The sequence below is a fragment of the Dipodomys spectabilis genome, unplaced genomic scaffold, assembly GCF_019054845.1.
Source record: "Dipodomys spectabilis isolate Male_0828 unplaced genomic scaffold, ASM1905484v1 ptg000145l, whole genome shotgun sequence".
Lineage (NCBI taxonomy): Eukaryota > Metazoa > Chordata > Mammalia > Rodentia > Heteromyidae > Dipodomys > Dipodomys spectabilis.
This window is the reverse complement of record NW_024870822.1, coordinates 4,572,885-4,584,040: the sequence shown is the minus strand read 5'-3', so window position 1 is coordinate 4,584,040 and position 11,156 is coordinate 4,572,885. Positions and strand designations below refer to the sequence as shown.

The 11,156-nt window shown below is 44.1% G+C and overlaps 1 protein-coding gene across 3 annotated transcripts in view; it reads left to right on the top strand.

Annotated features, from left to right (window-relative positions):
* Ehf (ETS homologous factor) overlaps positions 1–11,156 on the top strand; it is a 43,171-nt gene that overhangs the window by 20,824 nt on the left and 11,191 nt on the right. For all 3 annotated transcript variants that reach the window (XM_042691664.1, XM_042691662.1, XM_042691663.1), the window contains exons 2-4: positions 3,040–3,139; positions 7,713–7,958; positions 10,364–10,426. In XM_042691664.1, coding sequence (XP_042547598.1) covers positions 3,043–3,139; positions 7,713–7,958; positions 10,364–10,426 — 406 coding nt within the window. In that variant the 5' untranslated portion in view covers positions 3,040–3,042. The remainder of the gene's footprint in view (positions 1–3,039; positions 3,140–7,712; positions 7,959–10,363; positions 10,427–11,156) is intronic.

Sequence of the window (11,156 nt, the reverse complement as noted above, 5' to 3'; positions counted from 1 at the left end):
GGGGGTGCTGTCAGAAAGCAATGCTGGAGAGAGGGTTGGAGAAGGGGATGAGGCAGCTGAAAGCCTTAAGTCTTGAAGTGGGGAATAGTTCTGGATGCTTCTAGATTGTTATGGCAAGAAGCAATGCCTCTCCTGAGGAAAGATCCTTACAAATACTATGCATTGGCTTGAGACACTTAGTGAACTCTTTCAAAAATTATTATTGCCTGTTAAGTTCCCCACATGCATGATCTTCTGTGGGTCTGCTAATGCTTTGAGTTCAGTGGTGTTCTCATTTTTTTCCTTCGTGGGCGAAGTAGGGACCAGAAAGGTTTTGGTTGGGCAGGTCTGGAATTCAGAGCCATCTATGTGAAGCAGGGGGTTAGGGATAGAAATCCACATCCAATTCTGACAAATGGGGACGCCATGCTTGTCTTCTGCGGGGAGGTGGCTCCAGTTTGGCCAAGGACAATTTTATTCCCACTGAAATGGCCTCTTTGCCACAGTCCTGGAGGCAAATCCTCATAAAAGATTTTCAGAGAAGTCTTTTCCTGCCTGTGCTCCTGAAGCCTAGAAGATTGGCAAGTCCCTCCCTGCAAACAGGCTAGGCACTGAGCTTCAGCTCTTTCAGGGTTAAACAGTAACCTTTCCACTGCTTATGGTGGTGCAAATACTGGCCAGGAAGGAACCCAGCCTTGGGCAAACAAGAGACTGAGCCCTCTCTCCCTCCCTGACCCTTCCTCCTGGGGACTCCAAGCTTTTCTTTGGTCTTCAAGTCCCCAGACTGCTTTCTTAGCTCCAGGGCATTATTCTAGAAAGCTGATAGGAAACATGCCTACTTATTATATGAGAGAGAGAGAGAGAGGACAGAGAGAGAGGAAAGATAGATAGATAGATAGATAGATAGAGAGAGAGAGAGAGAGAGAGAGAGAGAGAGAGAAGTTTCACCTGAGATGGCTTTTTCCTTCTCTGTAGGTGAGAATCACAGAACTTTCCAAACAGGAGCTCACTCAAGAATCAATCTTTAGAAGGGAAAGCGGGACCCAGTGTTTCTGATCAGGCTCTGCTCAGGTAGTGGACTTTCTTCATTGTCACAACTGTCCTACTTAATTATGACCTGCTCTGTGACAAATTCATTTGGTCTCCAATCTATGTTGACCAGGCTTTGGGTGATCATCAGCATTTGGCATAGGAGGAAATCAGTTCAGAGAGGTTAAGTAACCTGTGCGACTAGTAAGTGGGAGAGCCTGGAGTGGGCCTCAGCTCTTCTGGTTTCAAATTTCTCCTAATAGATAGACCAGGAGACAAAACCCTACTCTCCTATTTCTCCACCCAGGGAGCTATTCCTGGTTACACTGGTCCCCATTCCTACCTTGTCTTTCCTTCTCCACCTTCCACTTAGGCTGGTTTCAAGCCTACTTATTTACCAAGCACCAATGATGACCATATTAATAATCATCACGAATGTTCGTGTCTAGCCTGGTTCAACCCTTAATCACTGCTCTATCCCTAAACAGTGCCCAGCCCTTCATTGGGCTGATAAATATTTGTTAAATAAATCAGGATAGGGTTCATCTTCTCTCCCTCAGTTCTGACACAGAATCAGAGGGGTAGAACCTGAGTTGGTGGGATGAGGGGTGGTGGAGTCAGTAGGGTTGATATGGAATAAACGTAGGGGGACAGTTCCAATTGGTGGCCCTTGGTAACAACTGAGCATGTAAAAATTTTCCCCAAACAGGCAGAAAAAATTTCCATGATCTGTAGCTATTGACTTCTGTCCCCACCTCAGCATTTTATAAAGAGCAAATGACTTTTACAGCCTCAGGGCAATGCTCACTAAGCTTCTAGAGAAAACTTGCCCTTCCTTTGAATGGTTGCACACACCCTGAGGTTCTGATCAGAAATGTGGAGGGTGCCCAGTTTGGGGGCAGGCACGTCATAACTGTTAAATGAATGGAGGGAATATTTTTAAAGTGTAAAAAAGTTCCACCTTATTTAAACATTGCAAAAGATGCATGGGGAAAAGCTCTTCTCCGGCATCATTAGCAGAGAAACTGAGCCCACAGACTGAAGAAGTCAACTTGAGGACCAATCCAAACCCCGCTAAATTCTCCAGGTCTCTGTCAGAATAAATGTGTGTCATAACTTTTATCAGAAAGGAGAAAAACATTAGAGATTAAAAAAATAAAGACAAAAATCTTTTTTGGGGGGGGTCCGGTCGTGGGGCCTGAACTCTGGGCCTGGGCGCTGTCCCTCAGCTCTTCAGCTCAAGGCTAGCACTCTACCACTTGAGCCACAGCACCACTTCCGGTTTTTTTTTTTTTTTTTTGCTTATGTGGTGCTGGGGAATCGAACCCAGGGCCTCATGCATGCCAGGCAAGCGCTCTACCATTGAGCCACCTTCCCAGCCCCAAGACAAAATTTTATTTTTTTTCCAGAAAGGGGGAAGTGTCTGCTGGAGAAACAAAGTCATTCTGAATCATATCACAAAACCAGAAATACTTGAGGAGCTTTACTAAAACATGGCACAGGCCCCAGACAGCTGGCCCATCCTGTGGCAGATCTCCACACTGAGGAAACGTTAATGGAGCCCCAGGTGTGGGGCCCACTGACTGTATGAAGACTCTCAAACGTTTGATTTTAGTCTGAGTTCCTACATTGGTGCTGGGTCTGAAATTTCATTGATTGAAATTTCACTTTAAATCTCTCTGGCATTTTCACTTTTGTAAGAAACTTGGATGTTGGCCAGACTTGCCCTGGGAGCAGGTATTGTATTTTCCTCCTGCTTCATTCCTGATCAGAGATTATTCATTTATGAATGGGTGGCTACAAATACTTGCCTCATGCATATGAAAATCAAACTTGGAAATTTTTAATTGCTATGGGTATTGCTTTTACTGAAAAGGCTGTGGCAATGTGGGGAAGGGCTCTCTCTCTCTCTCTCTCTCTCTCTCTTCCCCCCCCCCTCTGGTTTCCTCTAAAATTAACTCTCTGATCTGAACTCTTCAGTAATGTTTGTCCATAAGGCACAGACTGAACCAGCTGTTTGACCCTTTACAGATCATGATTCTGGAAGGAAGTGGTGTAATGAATCTCAACCCAGGCAACAACCTCATTCACCAGCAGCCAGCCTGGACAGACGGCTATCCCACGTGCAATGGTAAGAGCCATGAAGATGTGGGCATTGCTGCCCATGCACACATGTAGATGTCACTGTCCGCGCACATCCTTCCTTGCTTTGATTCCTCTCCCAAATTAACATTTGGAATCTACAGATGCTATTTACGAGGGACATAGGGACCAGTCTATTTTGCTTACACTTCTGGGGACCGAATCCAAGGCTTTGCATATGCTACCACTGAGCTCTGCCCTCATCTGGAAGCATGTAATGCTGGAGCTGTCTGTGGCTCCACTGTCTTCCCCTGTCTCCCACTGAAAGGCAAGGTTTCAGGTTAGCAGCCTGGTGCTGGGGGTGATAGAAGAAATTCCCAAAGGGAAGGGAAGACCTCCTGTTGAAGCTTTCATGGTGTTTTGCTGGAATATTATGGCAGGCTAGGGAAGGCTAGGGATGTAGCTCAGCAGTAGGTGCTTGTCTGGCAGGTGAGAGGCCTTGGGTTCAACCCAGTGTAGCTCTTTAAAGGGTTCAATAAAGTTAAAGGGCTGGATGGGTAGCTTGGTGATAAAGTACTTGCTAAGCATACACTATGATTCAATCCCAAATGCCACCAGTGAAAGAGGGAGATACGATAGGGAAAGCCTTTGTTCATGGGCACAACACATGTGTGTGTGTCCCACACAACATTTAAGTGTGCATAGGGGTAACATAATATATGAGCATGCAAGTTAAGGGGGAAAAGGTTATAGCTTCAACTTTCTAGTTCATCTTGCAGTGACCTCCCTGTATAGAAGGAGGGAAAGTGATTGGGAACCAGATGTCCTTTAGTGCTTTAGTCTAGAACATTCTATGCAAAGTGCGGGGGTGAGGGGGGACTTCATGGTACGTTTTACAGAGTTGATCAAGCCCTGGGCTTACTGCAGAAGCTGAAGGAAATGGAGTTGTTGCTAAATCAGGGCCCCACACCCGGCTATGAAGGCGGGCTGTGTAGGCAGACTGCTGAGTGACCAGTAGCACTGGATCTAGAAAGCTCTGGGATTTATTATGCCCCACACCTGCCACTAATCTCCCTGCCAGTGACTCTGCTGTTCATTTGTGTGTGTGTGTGTGTGTGCAAGCAGAGTCGAAGAAGTAGGAGTGAGAGAGCAATCAGTGAGTTCTGTTCTCCCACAAAAGGCTGATCCATGTGGCGCTCCGCCTCTCTTCGTTTGGAATCCCAGCCAAACACAGCAGGAAGTGTGAACAGGTAGCCTTCTTTCATCACTTGTCCCACAACATTGCTGCCCTTTCTTGGCAGTTATGTATTTTGTTGCCGGCCTTAGGTTCCCTGTTAAGTTCCTGGCACCTAGCAGGAATCTTCCAAACAGAGAGAGAGTTTGTGTATCTAGATTTGGGAACCCTTGAAGACAGCAATCTCTAATTATACTTGTATTTTATTTCTTAATCTCTAGAAGCCTAGAAGAGACTTTGCTCTTTAGTAAGACTGAAGGAGAGAGGAAGCTCCATGATGGAGATCAGAACTTGTGGGGTTTTCTGTTTCTCCTGAAACATGGGAATCTGTTGATTTCTCTGTCTGAGGAGATACCTTTCTCCAGTCAATATATTGAACAGGATGTAACTTCAGACACTACCCTTTTTGTTAAATGAATAAGAGATGAGCAGTACTGAGGTTTGATTTTAGGACCTTATACTTGCTGAGCAGATGCTGTAGTCTGTGAATGATGCCTCAAGTCATTTTTTAATTTATTATTTGCTTTAGTTATTTCTCAGATAGAGTATTGCAGGTGTTTGCTTGGTCCAGAGCTGGCCTCAAAACTTAATTTTCCTATTTATGTCTCCTAAGTAGCTAAGAGGACAGACACATGCCATCATGTGTTTGTTTAGAAACGACCTTTAACAGAGATTGTATTAAGTGAGCAGAAAAGATTCTGCCAGGCCTAATACTGGGTTATTGAAAATCGTTGCTTCTTGTTGGCAATCCAGAACTGCATTGTTGGAGCAGCAAACTTATTTTAAGGGGAAAAAAAGATCAATGACTAAGGGAGCCACAAAAATATATTCCATTCTTAAACAGGTGTGTTTGCAAGACACAAACCATATTAGAGGGGACTTAAAAAACCCTCCAGGCTAAGCTCAGTGCTTTTGTTTATTTTGGAATATTTCTATACAATTACATGCATGCAATAAATGTTTCCAATCCTTGTTAGGACTGGAGCTGAAAGTCTAGGGCAATGTTTGTTTGATCATGCTGTGTTATGAGTGGCAGATAGAACCAATGGCAGTCCCCTTTGCACTCCAAATGCTCTTCATCTCCTGCATTTGCTGCTTCTGAAAGCAGATGATAGATTTTGAGGGATGAGTACCAGGGGGATTGGGTTAGAAAATGAGATTGGGTAGGTCTGGGGTGTGGAGGGCTTGGCCATCAGTGCTGTGGGAAGTGAGCCTTCAGGAGTTTGTGTCCACCTGCCACTCCACACCCCAGCAGCAGGATACCAGTAAAGGCAGAAACCCTGGCTTCCCCTCCTACTCCCCCATCCTGCTAAGTCCTGATCTGTACCTGAGCTTTACTCATTGGTGATTTGTGATCACATGGAAGTTTGAGAAAGTACTGATCTAGTGTAACTTTGTAGGAAGTTACGGGCAGTTCCCTAACAAATACCTTTCCTTCTCTGGTCCACATCTTGAGTCTGTGCCATGTCCAATGGCACTTCCCCTACTTCAGCTTGGTAGGGGATACAGTGCACGTGTCCTTGACCTAGTCCTTGCTTTTCTTGAAAGAGAGCTCCTTTTGTTGATTTGCGTTTAGAAGTCACTGTAAGAACTCTCAGTCCCATAACTTAGCCCCAGGGCTGGCTCTTTCCTCTCAGCCCTATTCCCATGGCTTAGGGCTGACAGTAGTATTCTTTTAAGTGAGTGTAAGAGATACATAGAAATAAATATAGATAATTACCACACTATAAGCCCAGCAGTGTTTATTGATTTAAATGAACTTCAGTTCTTTGCTGGCATCTGACTTAATAATCTCATGGATGCAGCTCAAGGTGCTTCCAAAATCCTGCATTATTTTTCTTTTCTTTTCTTTTTTTTTGGGTCCAGTCGTGGGGTCTGAACTCTGGGCCTGGGCACTGTCCCTCAGCTCTTCAGCTCAAGGCTAGCGCTCTAACACTTGAGCCATAGCGCCACTTCCGGCTTTTTTCGTTTTGCTTATGTGGTGCTGAGGAATCGAACCCAGGGCCTCACGCATGCAAGGCAAGCGGCAAGGCAAGCGCTCTACCACTGAGCCGCCTTCCCAGCCCCCTGCATTATTTTTCTTGTGCAAAACATGTAGTGGAATTAACATGTAGTGAGTCCCTGTAATAGAAGGCCTTTAAGGAAGTTTTTAATGCTGATATGAGGATGAGTTAACCAGGATTTAGGGATCAGTAAAGACAAGCAGAACGTGATAGAAGCCATTAGGAGAAATCCCAGGCATATTTCCTTGGATCCATCCAAGTAGGTTAGGAGAAGTAGTGATCACTTGATGACCTTTCAGACTTTGGGAGACAGGTAGGAATTCAACTAGACTAGGAAGTAGAACACAAAGAGGGCTTAACGAGCAGCACAGATAAAAGACAAAAGTCAGATTACTTGAAGAAGTTAGCTAAGAGTCTCCAAAACTGGCTTGGCAGTCCTGTATCTTATTTAGTGGATACTGGGGAAGATATTGAAGGTAACTGAGTAGGGTAGTGGTGTCAGGTTGCTATAGTAATCAGTGGGGCAGTGAGATAGCACCATGGTTAGTTCTGGAATAATCTGGACTACATTAGGATCTTCATTTCAGATCTCAGATGTGGTTGCAAATGGTCTGAGTTTGGGGTAGAAATAATGTGAAATATGTGAGTATATGTGTGTTTCTTTGTGGTATGTGTGAAAGAGACATAAACAGATAAAAGCCAGAGAAGAAGAGCTACAGGTCTTCTGTATCCCAGGGTAGTGTATCTATAGCTTTAACTAGCCCCAGGTTAAAAAATGTAGCAAGACAACAATGGTTGTTGGCACCATGTATATACAGGCTTTTTTTCTCTCATCGTCCCTTCTAAAATAACAGCCATTTCCCTGGTATTGTCATTGTGTTAGGGATGGCGCATCATCTACAGATGATTTGAAGTCTGAGAGGATCCATAACACGTACTCTACAAATACTACACTATTTTGCATGGGGAGTCGAATGGCCCCAGGTTTTGGTCTACAAGGATTCCTGAAAACAATCCACCATACTCATTGAGGGATGACTGTGTTTGGGTGTAGATAACAAGCTCACAAGCGACTGAAACAGTATCAGTGCCTTAGTTTTTATACTATAGTCTGGGAGAGGGCCATGAACATAGAGCACTTCCAGTCCTTACCTCATGCCCAAGGATAAGTATCATGCTAGAGAGGACATGAAGATGCAGAGGTAAATGATCATCCCACAACAATTGGGGGAAAGAACCTCTTTTCCAGAGCTTAGCTCATGTTCCAGCCTCCACAGTGACACACACAGATTGAGTTCCTCATGACATCTGATACCCAGCAATGCCTCTCCATGTGTAAAAGTTATGCCCAGGAATGGCTACTCACGGGGCCTCCTCTTTTGCAGTTTCCAGTGGGTTTTTTGGAGGCCAGTGGCATGAAATACACCCCCAGTACTGGACCAAGTACCAGGTATGGGAGTGGCTCCAACATCTCCTGGACACCAACCAGCTGGATGCCAGCTGCATCCCCTTCCAGGAGTTTGACATCAATGGCGAACACCTGTGCAGCATGAGTCTTCAGGAGTTCACGCGGGCAGCGGGCACAGCTGGACAGCTGCTCTACAGCAACCTTCAACATCTCAAGTGGAATGGTGAGAGGTGGCCAGGAAGTGCAGAGGCTCTGCAGCTGGATAGGGTCCTTATCAGGAAGGACAAAAGATGGTTTCACTGAGAATGAACTTTTTCCAAGACAGGGATTGAGAAGGGAGGTGAGAGGAAGGAGCAAGGGCTAGGATAGGAAGTGTGTCTAATCCCTGATGATCACTCCTTAGGGTGATATTCATTTCCAGAGACACAAGGCCTGACTGGGTTTACTATTCCAACACAGACATTTCTTTTACATTTGCTAAATGTAAAAGTTTTCAGTCATTTACTCATTAAAAATCATTTTTAAAAATGATTTAAAAATGATTTAAAAAGCAATCTAAACCTAGCATTTGTTTGCTTTTTAATTTCTTTTTTTTTTTCTTTCAGACAAGGTCTAGCTATATAGCTCAGGCTGACTTCAAACTCTCAACACCCAATGGATGTAATTACAATTACATGCCACCACACTTGGTCTAGATATAGGTTCTTAAAATGGAGGTTTGGGGGAAGTAAGAAAATATGTGAAATTGGATTTGTGTGGTTGAGAAAGGAGAATAGTCACCTTTTTTTTGGAAGATTTTTTTTTTTTTTTAAGAGCTGACAAACTCGGGACCTTCTGAGTTTAAATCTCCAACTCCAGTTGGAAGATTGGAAGATTTTAAAAATTACATGACAAAGAAAGAAACAAAAAGGAAAGCAAGAAAAAAAGATAAGAGAAGGAAGGAAGGGAAAGGAAGAAAGAAAGTGGGGGGGGGGGAGGGAGAGAACAGATTTTGAACAAGCAGTTTGGACACCTGGAATGTTTGTATAGTGACTTCTGTAATTGAAGCTGTCATACCTCAAATATCTCTCAAGGCTTCCCAGACAGGCATCCCTGCAAACTCTGTCCATCACACATCAATAGTGTCCACACATACTCTAGACTGACTTGGGAAGACCCAACTTACCATGCATAATGCCTTTGACACTGGCATGGGACTCTACCTGCTCCTTGAATCCAGGAAAGCAGGCATGTTTAAAGATTCTCAGCTGATTGTCCATGTTGAGAAAGGCCTTTATATCCTAGCAGAAGCTATGTTTGGGCAAGTATCTAGGGTTGAGGCAATTTGAGCAGGAGGGCTGAAAGCCAAAGCCAGACCCTGGCAGCTGCCATCAACATGATGACCTGGTAGGCTGGCTATGGAATGGCAGCTGTGGCGGCCATTTTGGATGATGTCAGTCAGCACCTTGGCACTCCCTTCTTCCCACTACCTTACCACAGTGGTTGCTCATTTCTCTTTTACTAGAACCAAACCAAACAAAAGTCTATAAATAGCTCCTACCTCCATTCCCTGAAACTTCAGAAAGAGCAGCGTTAAACTTAAAGAATTCAGAGCATTTACCTTCCCACCTCCAATTAAGTCCCACTTCTTTAAAGCTTTGCCCTGATTGAGCCTGAGGCTCAGAGGCCTGAGAGATGTGGTGGTGGCCACCTTTGACCTTACATGACTTGTGTGGTCCCACCTCAGGCTGCTGCTGTTACCTCTGATGCCTAATGGGCAAGGTTTCTCACCTTTGTTTCCTGGTTTGATTTTTTTTGTAGTTTAACTTAAAGTTATTGAGTATTTACATCTATTCATTTCCAGCAAATCAATTCATTTAATGACCTTGTAATGGAATACATGCTGTATATCCATTTTACAGATGGAAAACACAAGAGGTCAAAAGATTAGTACATGACCTCCACACCTGAAATGTTGATGATCTGTCTGGGACGAGGAAACCATTTTAGATCCATTCATGTGTATGTATATTGGATACCATATAATACGAGAGGGGTTGTCAGAAAAACCCAAGGATATCTGACATAAATAAAAGAAAGCTCATTGCCTGTTATCCAGATGTATCTCATGGGCTGAATGTAATCCAAATTGGTTGAGTAAGTTTAAGGTTAACGAAGAATCAAGCTAGCTAAATTGAAATAGCGTCCCCTTTATCTTTGCTTCCATTTCACATCATGTCTTAGTATGGGAAAGTACCATGGAGGCTATCTAGTGACTGTTTAATTTGATCCCCTAAATATGCAGATGAGGAAATTGAGACCTCTTAGATAGCAATGGAAAAACTGGTCTCTTTCACTGAATATTGTATGTCCACCATACTGGATGTCTTTCCTCCACAATGCCAAATAATTCCATTTGGAATTATTTGTGATTATATAGTGATTCTCTGGTGTTAGGGACAGTGTCCAGGCTTGAGTGTGAAGAGTAAAGAGGGAAGTCCCACCCCCCTCCTCCTTACAAAGCGAACATGGTTAGCTAGGTTGTGAAAAGGCAGAAGCTTTTTGAAAAAGCCAACTATGACCTTCCTGAAGCACCAAGGTTTGGCTCCAGCCGGGCCCTCCCTGACATTCCCATTCTATCCTTCACAGGCCAGTGCAGCAGTGACCTGTTCCAGTCTCCACACAATGTCATCGTCAAGGCTGAACAAACCGGTGAGTATGAGAGATGAAGGGAGTCAACTTAGCCAGGTTAGACCCTGGGGAAAACAATCAGGAGGGAGTCTTAAGGGATAGTGTGGGAGTAGGTTTTGGCAGGAAACCCGAGAAGGCCTTTTTCTTTCCTTTCTCCAATGGGTCACTATACCATGAGCCTCTCTTCTTGTCCTGGAACCAGTGATCTTCATGAGGCATAGACCAATGGTAAGCATCGTTTCTTCCCATACTTCTTTCCTTCTGCCCACTGTTCAGGGCAATGTTCAAAGTCTAAACAGATGACTGGAAGAATGTGGAATTTAAGATGGACCTCATCACTAGCAAAAGAAAGGGAGTGGATGTGGCTAAGGTCAGAAGAGTGAGGGAAAGTGAGTGAGGCAGGAAGGGATAGATAGAGAGGGAGCAAGAGAGACAGAGACAGAGAGACAGAGACAGAGAGACAGAGAGAGTCAATGACCATTCGCTTTCCTTGCTTAGCAAGGCATGTGCTTACAAGAAGGAAGAAGGGAGATGCTGAGCTGGTGGTGTACTTTGCATGGTTTCTGGGGCTTTAGGGAATTTTCATTGGGATGTCTCAAAGCAGCTAAGGAACCCAATTCTTTTTTTCTTTTTAAATACGTTTTTTATTGTGAAAATACTGTACAGAGGGGTTACACTCACAGGAGCAAGGTAATGAGTACATTTCTTAGGAACCCAATTCTTTTTATCTTTTTTGTTTTTGGTCATGGGG